This window comes from Pagrus pagrus (assembly GCF_965226575.1).
Source record: "Pagrus pagrus genome assembly, chromosome: 15".
Classification (NCBI taxonomy): domain Eukaryota; kingdom Metazoa; phylum Chordata; class Actinopteri; order Spariformes; family Sparidae; genus Pagrus; species Pagrus pagrus.
The window spans coordinates 29,021,073-29,042,173 of NC_140199.1; the positions used below are offsets into that span (position 1 = coordinate 29,021,073).

Sequence of the window (21,101 nt, forward strand, 5' to 3'; positions counted from 1 at the left end):
GTGAGCACTGAGCTATACATTTGTGAGTTGCGGGTGGTTGCACATCTGGCCAACTGAACATGGACTGTGAAGTGATGACCGCTGTCCACTTTTTTGTTGTGTCCTATGAAAAAAACTGTTAAACAAAAAGTATCTGCTGTGAAAAAGGCCCGTGTAGCAGCTCCCAAATGCACCAAGAAAATAAACCCACAAAGAAACAAAATAATAACTTTAATCATATTTCCCAAAAAAGGCCACCGGCTCATCCAAAATCAGATTTTAGCTTTATATACTAGTAAGCTACCTACACGTGTGTTTTATTTATTATTATACATATCAAAATGTACACGCGTATATACTTTGCTTTGACAACGTTCTATGATTAAAAAGCAAGCCCTACTCACTCCTCTCAGGCCCATGCGCGGCTCTCGGTCAGCTCCCTCCCATTCCACCTCCATCAGACATCCGGTTCCACAGTGTCATATGACCAGCGCTCTGCTGTCATTTATGCTCCTCGACACCAGCTAGCAATTCACATCGACTAACGTTAGCGTTTTCAGGTTTTCTTTTCTTTAACCGACGATGGCGACGATGGTGGCAAACAGGGCGATGGACGTCAACGGATTGGCAGCAGCTGCGAGGACACACACCCAGGCTGTGACCAGAAATTACATCTCTCAACCCAGACTAAGTATGTCCCGTTAGCAGGCTGCTGCAGGTAGAGGCTGACAAGGTTGTTGTGCTGCGTTCATTTACAAGCAAACGGTGAAGAATGACCGATTTTGATTTTAAAACGTTCTTCATGCTTTTTCACAATAATTTCACTGTTATGACCCTCTACCGCAAACGCTGATTTTATACAACTACCTACATGTAGGTAGCAAGCCAGCTAAGCTAGCATGCTAGCTATCGCTAACGGTGGCTAGTCCGGCGCAGAGTCGTTGTTAACCATTTCAGCGACAAGTAACTTTAATTTGTAACTAAAATTAGTTTTACAAGACATAGGCCATATGTTAAATGGGGACGCATGCTTCGTTGTTACGGTCATGACGGTGTACAAGCTCAGCGCTACTACGATCCGACACAGCTGAATGTCACTAGCACAGTGGATTAGCTCACACTGCAGACACACAGCTGACTCGGCTGGTAGCCTAGCCACATAAATGAATGAATACCGCGCAGGTGTGTTTTTTGACAATGTTGAGTTGTGATGATAATATTAAACTTCGTCGTCGTTGACTGTGTCATAGTTACAGTGTGGCCTGCGTGGAATTGTCTGCTTTGAAATGTTGGTAGCTTTAATATGTTGAAGGTGACAGATGGGATGATCTATCACATGACACGATCACATGAGTGGTGCGGCCTGCTGGTGATCATGAGACCAGAGAACCTGCAGTTTCGGGTCTGATTGAAAGAAAGATGCATGTTTGTTAAAGTTGACTGACTGAATGTAACAATAAATCTAAAATCATAGTTGGTTCACTGACGCACTGAGCCACAGTTGTTTGCCAGATGGAATCTGTATTTAAGTGCAGTAATATGATTCATGCTTTTAAATTCAGTGCGGCTTCAAAGGTTTGTCCAGCTGTGAAGAACAGAGTTATGAGGAAATATGTTATTTTTTGCCAGAAAAATTTCATATTTCAGAATGAATAGTGGCACAGTGGTTTATGTGTTTATATAGGCTTTTACATCCCAAGACACTATACAATACTTACTTATCTTAATGGGATGGTTCAGTTTATTTATTTTTTTAAAGTGGGGTTGTATGTACTTACTTATCAATAGTCCATGTACTGGTGTAGGAAGCTAGCAATGTACTGTTGTAGACTGGGTCAGCAGCAAAATATATTTTAGCAAACTGAAAGAAGGCCCAGTGTATGCCTTATTCTGAATATCTCAGCACTGTATTTTGCCTTCAGATAACCCTTTTCTTTGGCAATCGATTTTTTTCACCCGTAAACAAATCTGCATACCCTGGTCCAGACCAGTGACAAATAAGCTAGATAAAAGAGCTCTGCTGTACCCAACCATCGGGTAGGATAGTGCTCAATACACAACAACCGTTAAAGAAATGCACATTCCACCTACTTTACCCCTTCGCTCTCTTTCAACCCTTTTAGTTTGCAAAAGTTGTTCCTCTGTGTGCTCAGGATTATAAAGAAAGCCTCTTGTCTCCACACTCAACTGCTTTTTGTCGGTACTGTCATAATTGCTCATTTTTATTTTCTTGTATTTGTTTTCTCCTCCATAAAACTGCTGGAAGTCAGACCCAAATAGCTGATTAGCAGTGATAAGCATGCATAATAGATGGATGGATATTGATTCTTTAAAATCTGTATTTATTATATTTTTGCGTAGCTAAACAGCATTACATTGCTTTACTTCCATGCAGGAAGTGCTCTCTGCTTCTCTGAGCTGGTGACATGTCAGCTGTCATTGTGCGATTTCATGAATGGATGGATGGATGGATTGATGTACATGGTTAGATTATTTGTGTTAATTTGTTTTCTTTAGATTAAGAGGGAGAGGGAGATTAAGAGGATCTAGATATATCAGAAGTGGCCCTAAAATGATGATGACTGACTCAGTGTATCCTCCATGCAAAATGGTGACGTGTGGTCGGTGGAGGCTGAGCAGCTATTGGCAATTATCGGAGCCAAGTTCAGCCGATATCAATAGTTTGTAAAAGGTCCTATTGGCGGCAAATAATCGCCCAAACTTATTAATCAGTCGACCTCTACTGCCTATACTTAAAGCCAGCAAAGTACTGGAAGTAGACAAGTCGCCATTACAGCACTTGCGTCTCTCTACAATATGTGCATGTTTGAATTAGGGATGTGCACGGTTACTCGGATACTCGGGTACCCGAGTAGACAATCTGCTAATCGGTTATGAATTATTAACCGGTTAACCTAGGATTATTTCATTGTCGGCGATGCCGGGTGTATAGTCGCTCTGTTTCTCGTCTATTTCAGCCTTTACACCGACCCCACCGGTGTGTTTGTAACGTTAGCCTACCCAGAAGCCAAGCAGTCAAGCCTGTCCAATAGGGACCCGTGTGCCGTCACATGACGGGCTAAAATCCAATGGGAAAACATGATCTGCCAAAGATCGTTTATTTACATCAAGATGGTTGCTCTGTTGCCGTGTGTGATCACTACTATCAGGAAATCTCCCGTAAATCCTAATAAATAATGCGTAAATTAACATGTATGCATTTCCTGCAAGTTGAGACAACTAAATGTGCCTGAGATTAATGAGAACCTGTGTTTACTGCAGAAAACAAACTAAAACACACACAAAATTGTCTGTGAAACTCATGTAAATGTCAGGGTTGTCCATGCTTTACAACAGTGCCGCCTTGTGGTCGTCAAGTGGAATTGACGAACAGACAGGAGTCTGACATGATTGACAGCTAGCTAAGTTACAGTTTTGTGTTAAAAGAAGATGGCGAGTAAAAGTGCTGTGTGGGACCACTTTGATCTGGACAAAGATGATACAAACAAGGCTGTATGTCGCATTTGTAACCTTAAACTGGCTTACAACCACTCAACAAGTTCGATGCGAAACCACTTAAGGTTCAAGAAACACGAAAGCATAAGCACAGCTAATTACTGAAAAAAAAAAAAAAAAATCCCGGGGTATAAATGCGCTCCGTCCAGAGGGGAAACTTTTTTTTTTCCAGTCATAAACTCATATGTGCATCTTAAACTCCAATCTACTCTTATTAACCACCTGATATTTTGTCTGACGACGCTGTGTGTCAGCAATGCGCTGTCTGATGGACAGAGCGCATTTATGAGTCATATATTTTATTATTCGGTTACTCGATTAGGACCAGGTTCGGGTACTCGGTTAGAAAATTACTCGAAATGCCCATCCCTAATTTGAATGCAAAATGCCCTCCGAAGTTAGCAAGATTTCTTGCTTTTACTATGACGTTTTGTGTAACGTTGCTTTTGTCAACAATGTCTTGGAAATTGGAAGAAGTTGTCAGCTGCTCCAGGAGTAGTGGAAAAATTAAACTGGATGTGACACACAAGACTTGACTTCATGAAGAAAGCGACTGTATGGGATCATAGCCTACACTTTCTGTAGATACACTGGACATGCAGACAATCAAGAATATTATTATTGATTGATTATTATTATTATTAGGGGCGGTTAATCAGCCCAATTTCCTGATTCGATTCCGATTATTGAAGTCTCGATTCGATTACAAATCGATTTTCGATTTATTAACGATTATTGATCTTCCATTTATAATCAGTCAGCTGCTGAATTATTTTACTTCTCTTTTGAGTAACACCTCACAGCACCTTCAGTATTGTATAGTGTAACTGTAATATCCAAATTATTATTTTTTACTTTGTTTTAAACTTAGTCTTTCACTGTTAAAAACATGTCCACACTTGTGAATATAAATGTCCAAATTCTATTTATTTATTTTATTCACCATATAACAAAGATGCAGATGCTTTGGAACTTTCTGTGGCCACAGGACAGCTGTGTAATACCTTGCACCTTCATGGCAACTTAAATGGCAAAATGAAATGGGAAATAGAACCAACGTTCTGTAGCTTATATACTGTAGTAGAAAACAAAACAGAACACAACACACTGTGTTGTGAGTAATCAAGTGCTGAATCAGTGGTCTAGAACAACCAGATTTTTGCACCACCATGGTAACTTAAATGGCAAAATTGAATGGAAAGTTAATTTCTTTTACACACATTTTACTGTAGCCTTAGCTTAGCTATACTGTACACAATAATAAAACAGAACACACTGTGTAACTTGTGAGTGACCAAATAATACTGAACAACATTCATTGCTTTGGAACAACCAGATTCTTATGGAGGAAGACCAGCTGGTCCACATGTTGTGGAGTGAGCATACTCCGTTGTGCTGACACAATGTCTCCTCCAGCTCCGGGCCTTGGACTCGAAACTCCTCAACTACGTCATCCTCACTTTCATCGTGCGTCTCAGCCATGTTATCACCTTCCTCCTCAGGCATGTGAGCCTCTTACCTCACCACCTGCCACAGGGAAACAGTAAAATAAGACAGGTTAAATCATTCACATTTCAAAATTATTAAACTAATACAAAAGCAGCGTAATTATAATAATTATAATTAATTAATTTCACATTCCAAGTCTATATTTTACATTCAAACAAAACTTGCTCAATGAGACTAAGGTATTAATTTTTTTTGTTTTTGATTGGCCGATTTGATACAAAGCATTCTATCAATCACACAGTTGATCATTCTCTAAAGTAGTAGAATTATTTATATCGAAGGAGAGACCACCTCAAGGGATGCAGCCTCTGCAGTCATTCTGCTGTATGTCTCCATTTTTTCATCCTCTGGAAGAAATGGTAGAGCCTTGAAACGAGGGTCGAGGGCAGATGCTGCATGGAGTATGTGCCTCTCTTTTGTAGACGTATATCTCTTCATTAAATCTTCCCGGATTGCATGCTTGACTTCACGGGTCATTGGTTCATCCTCTGATGCAGTGGTGAAGTTGGCCAGGAGCTGTGCATGTAGTGGAGCAATGACAGAGAGAGTAGGAATGCTCTCCTCAGACATTGTGGTGGTTGCCAACTTCATGGGCTTGAGGGCTGTCACCAGGTGTTCAGCACCGGACACATCTGCCTCACTCAATGTGCAGATGTCATGTGCACCTTTCCTCACCTGTAAGGATGATGGGAATTGAGAACAGGAATTGGAATAGTTAACATAAAGGAATCAACACTGTATGCTTTAAGGTTCATCCATTCATGTTGTTCACAAAATGATATAGATCAGAAGTTGCCATTTGCTTGAGCATCACCAAACTAGACTAACAATGAAATTTATCAATCACTAATGACATTAATACTAAATCTAATAAAATCTTAAAACCCATATACTTACTTGAGGAGAGAAGAGGGCAGCGCAGACAGCTGGCTGTTGTTCAAGGAACCTCTCAACCATATTGAAGCCACTGTTCCACCTTGTTGGAGCATCTGTTTTCAGTTTATGTTCAGGCAGTTCTGGTAAAATAAAAATAGCGCATTACGAGTAACCTACATGGAATTATATTTTTAAGTAGCCTATTGATTAATTAAAAGCTTGATTTGTATGCTACAGTTTAATAGATTTACTTCGATTGCAAAGGCAAACATTTTAATGTTGTTATTATTATTATTATATTATTTATTAATTTCAAGCCTTTGACTTACCGAGAAGGGCCTGCTTTTGTTCCAACACATGACTGGCTGTGGTGCTGCGATGAAAGAAGGCAGTGATCCGTCTGACTCTACCCAAGATTTGGGCTACAGTGGGCAGCTTCAGGGCTCGTTGGCAAGCGATGTTGAGGGTGTGAGCATAACACCGGACATGAAGAAAGTTGCCAAGCTCAGCAGCCAGGCTCATGTTAGAAGCATTGTCGGTGACAAGAACCAGGTCGTGTTTCTCTATTCCCCACTCGTCTGAAGTACGTAGGACATTAGCTTCCATTCACTGCTGACATAATGAGCTGTAACGGTCACGTATGAGACTGTAGCTCTGGATGTCCAGGCATCGCACGTTATTGCTACCCTGTGAGCAGAGTTGAGGGACTCTTGCATGGAAAGCTTTGTCTCCTTGTAAAGATTTGGAATCGATTTAGTGTGAAAAAGCTCCAGGATGGAATAACATATCTTGGCTCCAGACTGTGGACCATGTACCGGAAGCCTGTGTTTTCCACCACGCTGTATGGTCTCATGTCCTTCGCAATGAAGTAGGATATACACTTGGTGATTTTCTTAGCTCGCTCTGAGCTGGGTGCAAGCTTAGCAACCTCGTGGAGAGTGCGCTGGTTTGTTGGGATGGCAGGCTTAAGGTGCTCGTCCTTATCCCAGGCTGCCTCCCCTGGACGGAAGCGCGACATGTGAGCCCTCATGTTGCTAGTATTGCCGCAGTACTTTAAATCAGGTATGACAGCCAGTAAGAGGAGGACTCCGGTTTGTATTACAATTAAACATTTTATTTTAAAAATGTAAATAATCGATCTTTGGAAATTTTATAATCGACTCATAATCGTCAATATTATAATCGCGATTAATCAATAATCGATTTTTTTCACCACCCCTAGGGCCCGACCGATTTATCGGCGAGCCGATTAAATCGGCCGATTATAGCCCGTTTGAGACTAATCGGTAATCGGCCAAAACACGCCGATTGTCGCCGATATTTTCAGAAATAAGATGCAGGGAATAAGACTTGGTTTTACTTTGAAAATGTTCCCCCTTTTGAAAAGATCCCCCGACATTAGGCTATTTATCCTGTAGAGGGCGCACCGACCTCATGACAAACTCCATCCACTATCCACTAACCACCTCACAGCACAGCAGAGTGACTGATCTGGAGCAGGCAGCGGCAGGGACGCACGGAGGAGAGTGGTCTGCCTCAACGGTAAATAAACAAGATACAAAATGAGTAACGCGAGTTAAGACGGGGAGGCACCGACCGGCGGAGGGGAGGGAGGGGTAGATGGGGGGGCGAGTAGTTGAAAACGCTTTTCTGGTCCGAGTTTGATTCATGATAAATCCGTGGTATATTACTGAGATGATCAGTCGGTCTTCCTGTCGGCGTGAAGAGCAGTAGCTAATGGTGCCTTGTTGTAGGCCTAATGTTGGATGGTTGTCGTGTTAATATGCTGCTTGACTCAGCAATAAAAAGGATTTGAAATTATTCTTCTGCCTTTAATTCTTTGTAGAAGTGTCTGAAAGGCTCAAAAGCAGCCATTTGTTAAAAAAAAAAAAAGTAAATATGTAGATGTATTACTTAAATTAATAAAATTTTAAAACTTTAAAAAAAAAAATCCATATCGATCGGGCCCTACCCCTAATTATTATTGTTATTATTATAGTAATTTTGACCTGTCTGCAATTTGTTGCTCATAGCCATGCAAAATAATCTTGAATACCAATATATAAAACAGAAATTTGTGTTCTTTTAGTTTTTTGTGTGTGTAACTGGTCTTTAATGATTAAATTCAGTTCTTTTGTAGTTAGTAGATTACAAGTACTTCTTCAGATGAAATGTGGTGCATAATGAAGTTGTTAACTATTTGTTTATTCAGGCTATTGTCAAAACCAATCTTTGATATTTAAAATATGAATAATTTCAAGATCCTCATCTGTTTAATGTACCTTTATCTACCAGACACTTTTTGCCACCGCAAATTGCAGCGACGCTAGATGGCGGAAGACAAATGGTCACTGGATTTGTCTGTACCTATAAAGGAATAGTTCACTCTAAAACAAAATTCAGTCATTATCGACTCAGCCACATGCTGATGAGAAGTCCGGTGTAGTTTCTTATTCCTCAAAGTGCAGCTGGAGACCCGCGGGGGTCCCCTTCGGCAGCAATAATCCATATAATGAGCGTCAATTGTGCCCTATAGGAAAAGGTCCATAAAACTACACAAAAACATTGTAATATTCCTCCATACTGCTCGTCTGCTGCAATCCAAGTGTCCTGAAGTGGCGACATCCAGAGTTTACTCGAAACAACGTCATTTAGTACATTTTTCTAGCCTAAACAGTCACTATGCTGTCTGGAGGCACGCTCCGCGACAAGATGAACGAGACTCGCGATAGATACACACCGGTATTTACATGCTGTTGTGAGTGTCAAAGCTTCAAATCATGTGTGTGCAGGCAGATCCCTCTTGTGTTTGTATGTCGCTCGGTCGCTCAAAGCAGGAAGTAAATACCGGTGTGTATCTATCGCGAGTCTCGTTCATCTTGTCCGGTGCGGCCTCCGTAGTGCAAACGCTGTGAGGGAGACTCTCGTGAATGCGGAGCGTGCCTCCAGACAGATGTAGCATAGTGACTGTTAGGCTAGAAAAATGTACTAAATGACGTTGTTTCGAGTAAACTCTGGATGTCGCCACTTCAGGACAGGATTGCAGCGGACGAGCAGTATGGAGGAATATTACAAAGCTTTTGTGTATTTTTGTGGACCTTTTCTTCTCGGACACCATTTACGCTCGTTATATGGATTATCGTTGCCGGAGGGTAGCCCCGCGGGTCTCCAGCTGCACTTTGAGGAATAAGAAACTACACCGGACTTAGCATCAGCATGTGGGTGAGTCGATAATGACTGAATTTTGTTTTAGAGTGAACTATACCTTTAAATCCTGGGGATAGAATTTCACCAATTTTGAAGCCATGCTCTGGGGGCAGGTATTAAATAAAATCTTAAGTTCTATACACCCCTTACCAGTTTGTAAACAATGATGACGCAATCGGGATGCGGGCACATTGTTGAGGCAATATGGCGGAGTTCAGTGACAGTATGTCAACGTATACAAGTGGATTAACTTTAAAAGATCGTGAAAATTGCTTAAACAAACTAACATTATCTAATGGTAAGCAACTTCCAGATCCTTATGGAATTACAGAGTGGGAGGAAGACGTCACAAAGTGCCACAGTACAACCCTGACATTTACATGAGGTTCACAGACAATTTTGTGTGTGTGTGCTTCCTGCAGTAAACACAGGTTCTCCTTCATCTCAGGCCCATTTACTGGTCTCAACTTGCATAAAATGCACAAATGGTAATTTACACATTATTTATTAGGATTTACAGGAGATTTCCTGATAGTGATCATACACGGCAACAGAGCAACCTTGGATTTTAGCCTGTCATGTGACGGCACACTGACACCTGATCTTACCGGCTTGACAGCTCAGCTTCCGGGCAAGCTACAGACACACTGATGGGATCGATGTAAAGGCTGAAGTGTCCCGCTTTCATTAAAAAATGAAGAATTACGTCACTCTTATTTTCCGTTCTGGAATTAGACGCGAAAGAGTACGACTATACCGCCGGCGATGCCGCTGACCCCAAAGAGTTGTTGCCTGATTGTCTAGTTATACAACATATCAATAATAATAACAATAAAAAAAAGACATCCAAGTTAAGGTAAACAAGATAGTCACGATAACTTACCAGATATGAAATGAGCACCGCAAACGTGGGCATTTCTGATGATGTCCTCTGTCCAGTCTGTTCGCTTAATGGCTTGCAACCACAGGCTCCTCCTCTGTTTCTGAAATGGCCTGTTTCCTCTTGGAATTGCAAAAAGTTTTAATTCCTTCGAGCTCCGAATGGTACACCAGTAAACGCAACAGCTAGGCATGTTGATAGTGTATAAAATACAACTATTTAACTAAAAAACACTAATCTTTGCAGCTACTCGTTCTGTCTTCCACTGTTTATGGGCCAATGATGCGCGCACATCCTGTTATGAGGTAGGCTGGAAAGGCACCTATAATCATAGATGCAATTGGGCTTAGTCTATCACATATTTGCTCCTGACTGAAAATGCATTTCAGCAATCTGGATTTAACTCTTATGCGCCATTTCCTCAACATGTACACCAAGTTTAGTTCAAATCCGATGCAAGGCGGACGAATACCGGAACTTTGAGTGCACAGTCACTGAAATGCTGCAGGATTTAAGACAATGAAAAAGTGTGTGATCGTCTCCCTCCTTCTCTAAACAGAATTAAACTATCTGAGGTGAATTTGCTCATCTTTATTAAGACTGAAACCCTGAAATTGCCACTTGCCGCTATATTGTCTTTGTTATTATTCCTTTTATTGTATTGTAGGGATGCAATCTTGGAACCTATCCAGGGTTTCCCCCAGAAAACTTGTTAAGCCCAGTGGTAGGGTGGCCCACCAGCGGCCCCACGGTGCCCAAGCGTGTTCTTTTGTGTTAGGGGCCTGACCCTGACCATTGACTGATGGCAGGGCCCTATAGGTAACAGATTCATTAATGGAGTAGTAGAATTTAGGAGTGATTCCATAAGGCTTTAAGATCAATGTTAAAAGTTGACTGGAAATTTGAAAATATTATCATTATCATGTGTTATTATAAGACATTTATGTAACACCAGGTCTTACAGATTGCACTCTTGAAATGTTGTTCAACCAACCACAAAAATAAATAAATAATAAAAATATAATTTAGATAAATAATATCAACTGTCGGCACTAAAAACTAAAAAACAACTGCCTGGTGTCTCCAGAGATTTTTACAATCTGGAGTCACGTAAACATGACCACGCGTTTTCCGATCAGTCGTCATGGAAACGTGACAATCACGGATCTACCAAAGATACTCTGTAATCTACTGTTTGGACCAGAGAAAACAAACGTGTATAAACGCGAACCGTACGAGCTGAAAAATGAAACACTGGGTCATTTTCACATCTGGTGAAAGCAGCTCGGCTCACAGAAGTCCGGAGCTCTGACGCTGCAGGGGACGACGTGCTAACAGCTAACAGCTACTAGCCGCTGCAGCAGCTGGCTGAGCCTCTAGAGCCGCGGCTCGGCTCACGTTAACGGCTGCGAGGTCGACGTCGACCTGGTGCGTTCCTCTCGGTCAGCTGGGGAAGCAGCGGTCTGATGAGCATGATGTCCGTGACATGTCCCGTTATGCGCGACGAAGTTGTGACGTTGTCAGGTGATGAAAAAGACACCTAATCACGTGTTGATGGAGCGCAAAAACTGATTTAAAAAAAATAAATAAATGATGCTTAGCCTGGCGGGGGGGCAAGTAAGACCTGGCGGCCCGCCAGGCTTATAATACACTGAGGGAAACCCTGCCATCGTACATTCTTCCCAAAGTTTAAAAAATAAACAACTAACGGGTATATTTTTTCTTTTGTTCCTTAATGAAATCCTTGAGCAAGAAAAATGGTCCACAGTGGTGTTTAGTCTTAAATTTGCTAAAGCTTTGCTTAGTACTAAGTTGTCAATAATCATAACCATTCATGCATAACAATGAGGGCTGTGATTGATTGGTTCACCTAAAGTGACACTGATTAACATCGACTTTCAGGTTGTTTCAGGTTGTCACAAAAGGAAGTAGTCATCTGTGTTAATGACTGTTTGGCTAGGTAGCTAAGGTTACTAGGTAATATTAGCTTGTGATATTTGTAAGCGCCAAGTTTTTAATTTCACTCTGTGCACAATGAGGGTAAAGGTCTGGGCATGCCGGGCTGCCTGGTTGCCTCATTGTTAATTTTTTGGCCATGCCAGTTTCACAAATGTTGGTTGGGTTTTGCACTCTGTGTACTTGATGTTGAGCCTTTACTGTGACTTTGATTCTGCTGGTGAACATGGCCTTAGCCATCAAGCCAGCAAGGTGATGTGCTTTTTTTCTTTGTGCAAGTGTCAGTGAATCAAGCATGGACTAAAAGCCTCTCAGTAAACTAGAAGTAAATGACTTAATGGAGCTTGGGTCGTCTGAGAGCTAAGCATAGAGGGTGCAATATGTGATAAAACCCTTGTCCTAAAAACATCTAACCACCCTACTTTTGAAATTGTCTTATTTAGTTGTAGCTAAATTGCTCTGCTTTTTTGCTCATCAAACGCATTACTAAACAGCAGCAGCAACAATCAGAGCCAACTGAAATCTTAAATCACACTCAGGAAACTTATTATTCATGTGGTCTTCAAATACTACAGGTGCTGCATTTACAGTGTTTTTGGCATGTTTTAAGACCCTGCTGTTGGTCAGAGGAGATAATTTAATGTGCAAACCGACATGAAAGTACGTAACGAATACGTCAGGAGTTCATGCTAGACTCTTTATGATTGAGCTGTGATCGCTATGATAACAATAACATAACGCTATGATCCGTTATGATACAAGTGTTGCAGAATATTTTGTTTATTTCTTCCACCTTTTCATGCATGCATAACTAATGAATACAATTAAAATATTTATTTTTTTATTCTGTAGTTTTTAATGTATGAAAACAAACAAACACCCAACTTATGGTAAACTTGCCCAAATCAGGTCCACTTGGCCAAGCCCATTTTTCCTCGCATATTGCAACCCAAAACTGCCCAAATTGACAACAAATTAATGATTTTTGCAGTGATATGACCAAATGACCGATGCCTTGTAGTATGAAAAGCAAAAATGTATCGTCATTATAGACATGTTGTTATTTGTTAGTATATCGCAGAATGAAGACCTGACAGCTACAGATGACAAGTGGCTGAACCATATCCCTCTTATGTTAAAATGAACTGTCGCATACTGTAAGAAATCATAGATTTTATTCATTATAGACTGTTGTCAGGCATGAAACAGTATAAGATCACAATGTTAAGATGGTTTTTCACCACTTTATTGAGTTGACAGAGCTCTAAAAGAGGCAGCCTTTGAAAAGCCACTCAGAGACAGAGCAGGAAAATAAACAAATAAAGAGATTTCTCATCAGACCAAGTCTTTTCTTTTAAGAGGCCTTTGTCTCTCTTATGTCAAATGCGACAAAAGCTATTAGCCCACGAAATGGCTTGTCTTTGTTTTAGTAGTGCATTCTGTCATTTAGTTCTATGAAAAGACATGGAGCAAGGCACTATACTTCTTTGTGAAGATTTAATTAACGGTAATAATGTAGTCACGATAAACAAATGTCTCATCTGTCACTATGAAAGTAATTTCTATAAAATCAATGTTATTTTTGTAACAGTTCTATAATCCACATTCTAATTAGGCTTAAGCAGCTAGCTTGTCAGTAGAAAAAAGAAACTCCCGTGGGCGTTTGCCATTCTTTTCATGAAAGAACATTCAAATGTAGGCCAAGGATTTGACACCATTTCTGTCTGTTGCGTGAAGAGAAACCAATCCACATTAGTGGCACACTTGTTTTGTTGACCGCTCATTATGTATCTTTAGGAATTAGTGGGTTTTGTAACGGTACACAGGCGTCACGGTTTGGTGTGTACAGTAGGGTCAAAAAGTCTGAGACCACTAGTGAAAATACTTCTGTTTTGCATTTGTTTCAAATGTAATACAATTTCATTCATTACGAATGATAAAATGAGCTTAACAATTTGAGAATATCTCAGTATCTAGTATTTCCCTCTTGGCTTTAATGACAGAATGCACTCAACTTGGCATGGAGGAAAGTCCATGACAGTCGGGGCTCCTTGGTCTTCTTTGGCTTTCAAGTACTTCTTTCAAAGCTTTGAGGTGTGTTTAGGATCATTATCCTGCTGCAGTAAGAGGTCAGGTAAAATCATGGCTAGAATAAAGGTTTCTAAGGGGGCTGGGAATGAAACTCTAAACTTTCAGAAACTGGATCAGTAGTGTATAAAATGAGACCAAAGCATCAGAAGATCAATACATCAAGCTTAGTTGTCTGCGAGTTGGAAGAGCAACTTTTACACTGACACAGAGTTTGTTAAATAAACAACACAAGACTCCAATCAGCAAAAGTACTGTCAAAAGAAGGCTGTCTTTTACTGGTCTAAGAGGACGAGTAGTTTTGAACCACCTCTCAGGAGGGGAAACACGGCCAAACACATGACGTGGGCTAAGAAATATCAGAATTTTAGTGCACAGGGATTTTTTTCGGTTTTAGTGTTGCACTGAACCATACGTATTCAGCTCGGGTTACTGTCAAGCAAACCAGATCTGTGCCCCCCAATTCAGTGGTAGGAGAAACACTGGTTAGTTCCACCTAGTTCCGCCTGAGATCATTGGTGCCGCCTGTAGTGCATTAAGAAGTAAACACTGAACATACACTCTTGCTTAGGTCATATTTTTATTCAGAGCTGATAAAAAAAACAAATGTGTGATGTGAATGCAACTAGCTTTGGTAATGTCTTTGGCCCTGTCTGCTTTCAGATTTAGAGGCTGCTTCAGAGCAGTGGGGAAAAGGCTCCTGTTGTTTTTTTTGCCTTGCTTCAGTCATCGACACATCTGAGTTAATCTGTCTAATATGTGCTGTCATGTTCAGCGTGTTTCCACACACATACAAATGTTGAATATTGGCAACCAGGGTTGGAAATTATTGGATTGAATGTTTGCGTGTCATCTGTAGCACCCAGGTATATGATGTTGATATGAGCCAGGGCATATTTGTTATGTGCTTTCAACTGGTTTGCATTTAATGCATACACATTAAACATTTTATTGAACTAATTTCTTATTGCTGTCGATGAGGTGTCTATCGCTGATCATATTGCGATTGTTTTATAGGCCAGGCCTATATGGGGTTATGTAACAGTATTGCAATCAGCGTAGAAAATTGGCACCCTTAAAATGCAGGTGATTTTGTGTATTGGTGGGTGAATGTGTGCATCCTACCAGCCACAGTGGCAGGTAAATAACAGTAGACTGATTTGTGACAGACACCAACGCAGATTGAATTGCAAATCTTCTGCTTGTTGCACTCGGACACAGGTAAACTTGAGTTGTCTCCTCTTTAGTTTGTAGTTCTGCAAATAATGATGTTAAGTTAATGTTCTAGCTTGCAGTGCATTTCTGTCTGTGCCTTCTCTGTAGAGTGCAGACAAGGCTTGATTCAGTGCGACAGGGATTTGTGTCTCCATCACCACAGGACTTCCTGCTTGAAGGTGTGTTTTAACTGATGACTAATTTGTGACGATTTAAAGCAGCGTGCTGATCCATGAATGTGACCAGTGGTCAAAGGAGTGGCTGTAAACACTCTTTCTCCCTGCAGTATAGGGCTGTACGATATATTGTTTCAGCATCAACATTGTGATGCGTGCATGTGCAATAGTCACATTGCATACTACAGCTCTTTAGCTGCTTGATACAAAAAGAAAACTTGCACGGTTCTCATTTTCAAGGATCTAATATACAAGAGAAGTATGTGTGATGTAATATAATATGCTCTTGATTTCAGAGTTTTTAGATACAGAGTTTGTTGCTATCGGGTGACATTTAGGCTCTGCATGCACAGCGAGTGTGTCTCTGAGCTGTCAGTGCTGTTTGGTCAGCAGAAGAGAGACGTACCAAGTTAACCCTTTACTTCTTTTAAAAAAAACAAAAATCTCAAATTGTTGGTTATCATATCAGTATCAACCAAGAGGAGCAGGTAATTACTGGTATCGGTATTGTCTGGAAAAATCCATATCATGCATCCCCACATGTTAGTCAGATTTAGTTCAAACCTGACTTTTAGAAAAAAGACTGCTGTGGATTTTGACCCCATCTTTTACATTGTAGTAGCTCTATGTAGTGAGTTTTCCCTGGCAACCAATATCTAGGCTATCTCAACATTCATATGGCATGTGAGTGTTACGACTGTTAAGGGAGTCTTGGGGAAAAAAGCTGCCTTTTCTACTCTTTTGTGTTTTAACCAGCCACTGGAAGTTTGGAGAGGAGGGTAAATGAATTATCCTGAACTGCAGCAAAGGTGCAGAGATTTGTTTAGATCCATGTGATTGAGTGTTGTATGTACAGCTTTGATATTAATGTACTGTTACCTTCAACCATCATCTGTCAATGGAAAAGTTTCAGTGATAACATAGGAACAAATGTTGTAGAATGATTGTGAGAATTATGTAATTTTATCTTGATGGTTTATTTACTCAGTGTTGCATGTTTTTCACCGTGTGTGTGAGTGTGTGTGTGTGTGTGAGTGTGTGTGTGAGAAGCAATTAGCATTCCCAAGTCCAGTGGGGCTGTGGGAATCCCTTGAAGTTGAGGCTAAGACATGATTGTGAGGCAGCAAATCACAGCAGCCACTGCTTTGTGGCGCTCATTTATTGTCAGATGATGATGCACCCCCATCTCCATCCAAGCACTGACCCCCCCCCCCACAAATTCTCCCCTCGAGTTCCCCCCTCTTTCAGCTGGGAAATTGAATTGTGTTGGAATGCTCTGTGCCTCTTTATCTGGCACTTGAATAGGCTCTTTAGTATTTCACACCAAGGTGTCCTTCAGGGTGCGAGGTCAGGCTACCAAAACAGCTTCTAGTGGCGGATTAGGACCAATTAACATCTTTGTACACAAAGGGCTCTGGCAGCTGAACAGGCTGCAGGGTGACCCACACTGCCGTTGCATGCCAAGCCAGGGGACTGCTGCACTTGAGCTGAAGTAGCAAAAGAGGGGTGGAGAAAGTTTTCCAAACCTAATGGGAAATGTTGCTACTTCACACCTCGTGAACGTATAGCCCATTGAGCAATCGTTATCTTGTGAATTGAGAGCGTAAACCCATTTTTTTCCTTTTTTTTTTTTTTTGTTAATCACAGTTATACGTAAGAGGGTACAACGAACTGTCCTGTGTTATTTTTCTTTCACATAATGATGCCTACTATATAGTGCCAGGCTTAGGCTTTAATCCCTCTGGAACTACCCATTCAAATATTATGCACATTTCAGATTTAGTGCTACCAAAAGGCTGATAAATTTGCTATAAGGAATCAGCTTTAAATACTTACGGAATATGGGATGGCACTTTGTAGAGCACATACATCTGCCAAGGCCCAACAGTCCCTTTTTGTACTCACTCATAGACACCAGCACTTTATCATGTCAAGATTTCTTTCATCAAAAATAAATTAACGAAAATATGGAAAGACGCCTCATTCAACGTCATTATTTTCAATAGTTGGCCAAATTTCCACTGGAGCGAGGAATTTAAAGGCACATCACGATGATGTGACATTTGTTCGATCTTTATCATACAAACATGTTTTCTTACTGGAGAACGAGATTTGTAGGCCAGTCCATCTCTGCAGCACTACAGTACTTCATTATAATGCTGTGTGTCCCCTTTTAATTACGCTTGTACTGTAGCACTTTGAGATTGCTTAAATGTAAAGTGCATTATAAATAAAATGTATTATTATTATTACAATTTTACCTTTTATCGAAGAACTACTGCCTCTGTGATTTGGGAATTGCCCTTTTTCTGATTATATTTCAATTACTTATTCAGTCCGTAGTAAGTTTACTGAGAGTTTAGTTGCTAAATGTTGTACCCATATTTATTATTTATATTGTAAATAAAAATTCACTGCTGTTAATTTCGTACAATATCATGTTTATGTATATACAAGTCTATTCTATTTCTTACCTTTTTAATTTACATTGTTAATTTTTTGCTATTGTTATTGTTTTTTGTAAATACTCTGTCCTTTGGCTGCTGTGGCAAACAAATTTCCCCGTTGTGGGACAATAAAGGAATACTGATTCAGATACTGTAACTCTGAAAACCATATGAAATTGCCACAAAATAGTTAGATATTTCTCTGAATCTTACTTGCTTAATTTCTTTTACTTAATTTATTTCTTTGTTGTTTCTTTAACAATTTGTTTGATTGTTATATAGCTTGATGGTAACAGGGAAGCAAAATGTCTTAAAATTTCCACACAAAAAAAAACCCATTTACCTCCTGTTAACAAATATCCCATTAAAGCAACACTAGGTAGTTTTTCGACCTTAAAATAATGTTTCTAAACTCAGTTTATTGGTAGAAAACGGCTAATAGGATGAATGGTGACGTCTCTGCAGCCTGAGGGGGGTCGCGCCGGCAGAAACCACACTGTGTAACTTCCCAGAGCGGGTAGGAACCTAACTGAGCCAGCTAAAAAAGCCAAGAAGTTATTGTTTGAGGAGGTGAAGAAAAGAAAAAGAGAAAGTGATAGAACACAAGCCCGGACACGGATAAATATTGGACCAGCTTACACTCGGTGGCGCAAACTGATGGCGACCTAGCCGTGATGCTACTGGATTTGTAAGTCATATATTACATATATACATATTTATTATCTTAATGACTTTTACTTTGAGTTGATTTGTTGTTATGTGGTGTTCATTGGGGCACTATTTGTCCACAGTTTATAACCGTAATAAAGCTGGGAGATAATCTAATGCTGTCCGTTTCGATAGCTTGCACGTTTTCATGTAGTGACTGTAAACGATGACTAACTTACTAAAATACTATGAACGTCTTGTCTTGAAAAGTTGCGGATTCCTTAGTTCATGCAGATAATCAACATAATTGTTGAACAGTGTAGTCGGGAGGTAACGTTAGGCTATTGTTATTGGAGGTAACGTTAGCATGCTACATACTGTTGTCGTACCGAGTTGGTTGTAGTTATTAGACCAAACACAGTGTCATCTTGCGATTGTATTTAGTAACTCCCGAAAACATAGTTATATTTTCAGACGTTACTAAACACATTCACGCCCAAGCGTCGTGTTTTGGAAGTAACTTAGTCGGTGCAATCACTATAACCAACTTGGTATGAGAATAATTCTAACATGCTAATGTGCTGTGCAGCCTATATGCTAACAAACTACCAATTGCTATATCTGAATCTAGCTTGTTGTTGGCACTCGATTGAGGATTTTTCAGACGATTTCGTGATTCGCCGGCTCCGTCAACAAATTCACGTGTATTCATTTTCCCCAGGGATGCTCATACAGCGACAGTATTTACGACACTGGTAACAGAAAATTGCGCTTCACAACCAGCTGGTGGTAGTAATGAGTCCAAACTACCTAGTGTTGCTTTAAGATGCAGTGGACCCATGGATTCCAAAGTAGTTAATGTATAATTATGTAGTCTAATCTTCCCTGCATAATCATTTTTATAGTTAATAGCCATATACATCTCTTTTGAGACTTTTGTCCAGTTTGTGGGCTAAATGTAACTGCTTTTTATAAACGTGGCCATCATAGACAATCTGCCATTTGTGAGAAAAGCAGGGCTTGCTACAAAAAATGTTGAGATAATTTGATGGAAATGTCATCAAAGCATGTTTTTGAAAAGGCAATGTTTGTGTATGGGGAGCTGCCTGAGGTATAAAGACATCAATCACTGCTGTAATTATAATTATTCTTGGAGCAGTTTTGAAGCTCTTGTCTGTTCTTCACTGGACATTAAGACATTTAGCAGTTGATTTGTGTTTTTGGATAGAACAAGTTTATTTAGCTCATTGTAAGGTGCTACCTGAGCTTATGGATTTATTATACCTGTAAATTTGCACCCCATGAATTCTACTGACTTTTATGGTTTAAACACTGCAATTTGAGTGCATTTATTGTACCATCATCTATTTCCTCCTTTCTCAATGTTTAGTTCAAACTCTTTTTGGCATTTATCTTATACATTTAATTTGTTTCTATGCAAATTCATTATTGATAGATGTTCAAATTGTAAAGACCTACAGAGTGCAGCTTTTGTAAACCTTAAGGTTGACAGGTGCGAGGAGAAGACCGAAGGCCGACAAAATCAGGAAAAAGCCTCTCGCATACTGTCCACTTGCGATTAAGTTTATTGACAACAACGTTTCGGTACTTAGACCTTCATCAGGTTAACTTACAAGACAATGAGGGAGGCGTTCTTAAGTAGGGTTGTGGATTCGCATGGCCAATTCAGGCCACTCCGCAGACAGGCGTCCCTCAAAATGTCATCAAACGCACCTGGACTAACAAATCTATGCCACTGAATGAAAAACTTATCTTGATACTTGATATCAATCAATGCGCGTATGTACACAATAAAAATAGTATAACAGTATAAATGTATAAAAATACAAAAGTAGGTTAGAGCTTCAAAGAAATGTACTGTGGGAACTGGCTAGAAAAAAATTACACATCTCAAAGATTACAGAACAGGCCAACTCATGACGTCACATTAAGAAGTAAGTCATCCAGACCAATAGAAAACATGGTCTAATATTTCAAAAGGGTACATTTCATAATAAAATTCACACAAAACCTTCTGCGTCTTCATGTAATCCCAGACAAACTCGATGATGTTGAGATCAGGGCTCTGTGGGGGCCATACCATCACTTCCAGGACTTCTTGTTCTTCTTTACGCTGAAGATAGTTCTGACATTGGCTGTATGTTTGGGGTCGTTGTCCTGCTGCAGCATAAATTTGGGGCCAATCATACGCCTCCCTGATGGTATTTCATGATGGATAAATATCTGCCTGTATTTCTCAGCATTGAGGACACCATTAATCCTGACCAAATCTCCAACTCCATTTGCAGAAATGCAGCCCCAAACTTGCAAGGAACCTCCACCATGCTTCACTGCCCTTCGGCGTACAAACTGCCTTCTGCTACAGCCAAATATTAAAAATTTTGACTCATCCGTCCAGAGCACCTGCTGCCATTTTTCTGCACCCCAGTTCCTATGTTATTGTGCATAGTTGAGTCGCTTGGCCTTGTTTCCATGTCGGAGGTATGGCTTTTTGGCTGCAACTCTTCCATGAAGACCACTTCTGGACAGACTTCTCCGGACAGTAGATGGGTGTACCTGGGTCCCACTGGTTTCTGCCACTTC

At 40.3% G+C, this 21,101-nt stretch overlaps 1 protein-coding gene across 1 annotated transcript in view; it reads left to right on the forward strand.

The window, feature by feature from the left end:
* The first annotated feature begins 429 nt into the window (after positions 1-429).
* The window catches only part of atp6v1ba (ATPase, H+ transporting, lysosomal, V1 subunit B, member a), an 83,833-nt gene continuing 63,161 nt past the window's right edge, over positions 430-21,101 (forward strand). Inside the window, exon 1 of the mRNA XM_084375363.1 lies at positions 430-670. Coding sequence (XP_084231489.1) covers positions 562-670 — 109 coding nt within the window. The 5' untranslated portion in view covers positions 430-561. The remainder of the gene's footprint in view (positions 671-21,101) is intronic.